The 1,520-nt window shown below is 47.2% G+C and overlaps 1 protein-coding gene across 1 annotated transcript in view; it reads right to left on the reverse strand.

The window, feature by feature from the left end:
- Positions 1-1,520, reverse strand: part of Hps5 (HPS5, biogenesis of lysosomal organelles complex 2 subunit 2) — a 43,351-nt gene that overhangs the window by 34,380 nt on the left and 7,451 nt on the right. The window contains exon 6 of the mRNA XM_023719333.1: positions 1,065-1,198. Within this exon, the coding sequence (XP_023575101.1) occupies positions 1,065-1,198 (134 nt within the window). The remainder of the gene's footprint in view (positions 1-1,064; positions 1,199-1,520) is intronic.

Below are 1,520 nucleotides of genomic sequence, written 5' to 3' on the forward strand. Positions count from 1 at the left end.
GTTTTTTTTTTTGGCAGAACCAGGAATTGAACTCAGGCCCTTGCGCTTGCCAGGGAAGCACTTATTCCACTGAGCCATCTCCCCAGCCCCTAACAGTGTTAAATGGTAGTTTTTTTCAGGCACACAGTACAGTGGAGAAACAGGAAGAAGGGAGAAGGGAGAAGGGAAAGGGGCTTTATTTTCTTTGAGGACACAGAAAGAACATGGGGAAGATAAGAAGTTCTTTCAATTAGAACAAAGGGAGGCTGAGGCTTTTATGGCCTTTTGCCAGGGGTGAAGTTTGAAGGGGATGCTTAGATATACCTGAGGAGCTGGTTGGGGCCTTCCCTGAGGTGGCAGGAAAGCTGAAAGGAAAGTGCACCCTGGGCTGAGGTGGAGAAGAAGGGGAGAGGTGGTCTCTGGGAAGATAAGCTGTTGTTTTAAGGGCTTCAGCACTATTAGATGACCACCATGATTTAACAATTTACACTAGGGCCAGAACCCATCACTAAGTATCCAGAGGAACAAAGTTAAATGTTTGTTGAGTGAAAATTACATTCAACTCAATCTCATTTGTACAGCCTGGGCTATAAAGTGAGTTCAAAGCCAGCCTGAACTACATAGCAAGACTGTGTCTCCAAAAAAGAGCCTTCTCGGCTCTTCACACTGACTTTTCTGGGTTTTGTGGAGAATTTGTTTAAGCTTTTTTGAGACAGAGTCTTGCTGTAGCCCAGGCTGGCCTTGAACTCAAAGTGACCCTCCTGCCTCAGCCACCACCTCCCCAATTCTAGGATTATAGGTATGTGCCACCACACCTGGCCTGACTCTTCACCTTGAAAGAGATCTTCTATGGGGCCCACCCACATCACACATGGGGCGGCCTCACTGAGTACTTACTTGTCTTAGTCACTTTCCAGACTGTCTCAGTCACCTCCATCTCCTCTCCACTCTCTAACATCAGCTTGCATTTCATTGACTCCTTATTAATATATGTGTAATTAACTAGGGGAGTTTAGGCAAGATGACTTCTAAGACCCCTCCAGCCCTACAACTGTATACTAACAGCTCTTGGTTGGTCAACATACCTCTCAGTGTCACACAGGAAGGATCGAGTAAGGGAAGATACAAGCAGTCTTCCCTCCAAATAGTCCAGCTGGACAACACAGGAGTCAACTGTTATTATCGTCTGAACAGGAAACATCACAAAGGCAGCAGCTGCCTAAAAGGGAGGGGAGAAAACAAAGAAATGCTTTTCATTAAAATATAAACACACAGACACAATCTCCTCCTCGCCACCTTTGTTGGAGATGAAGTTCCACTAAACTGCCCATGCTGGGGGCTGGTGAGATGGCTCAGTGGTCTAAAGCACCAGACCGCGGTTCAATCCCCCAGCACCACATACCAGCCAGCCCCGTCCCCTGGTGGGCTGAGCTAGCCCCACACACACACACAAACAAAAAATAAAAAAAAATAAACTGCCCATGCTGGCCTCAGACGCTTCATCCTCCCACCTCAGCCTCTCAGGCCACAATTACAGCACC

Source organism: Octodon degus, unplaced genomic scaffold (genome assembly GCF_000260255.1).
Source record: "Octodon degus isolate 3935 unplaced genomic scaffold, OctDeg1.0 scaffold00067, whole genome shotgun sequence".
In the NCBI taxonomy this organism is placed as follows: domain Eukaryota; kingdom Metazoa; phylum Chordata; class Mammalia; order Rodentia; family Octodontidae; genus Octodon; species Octodon degus.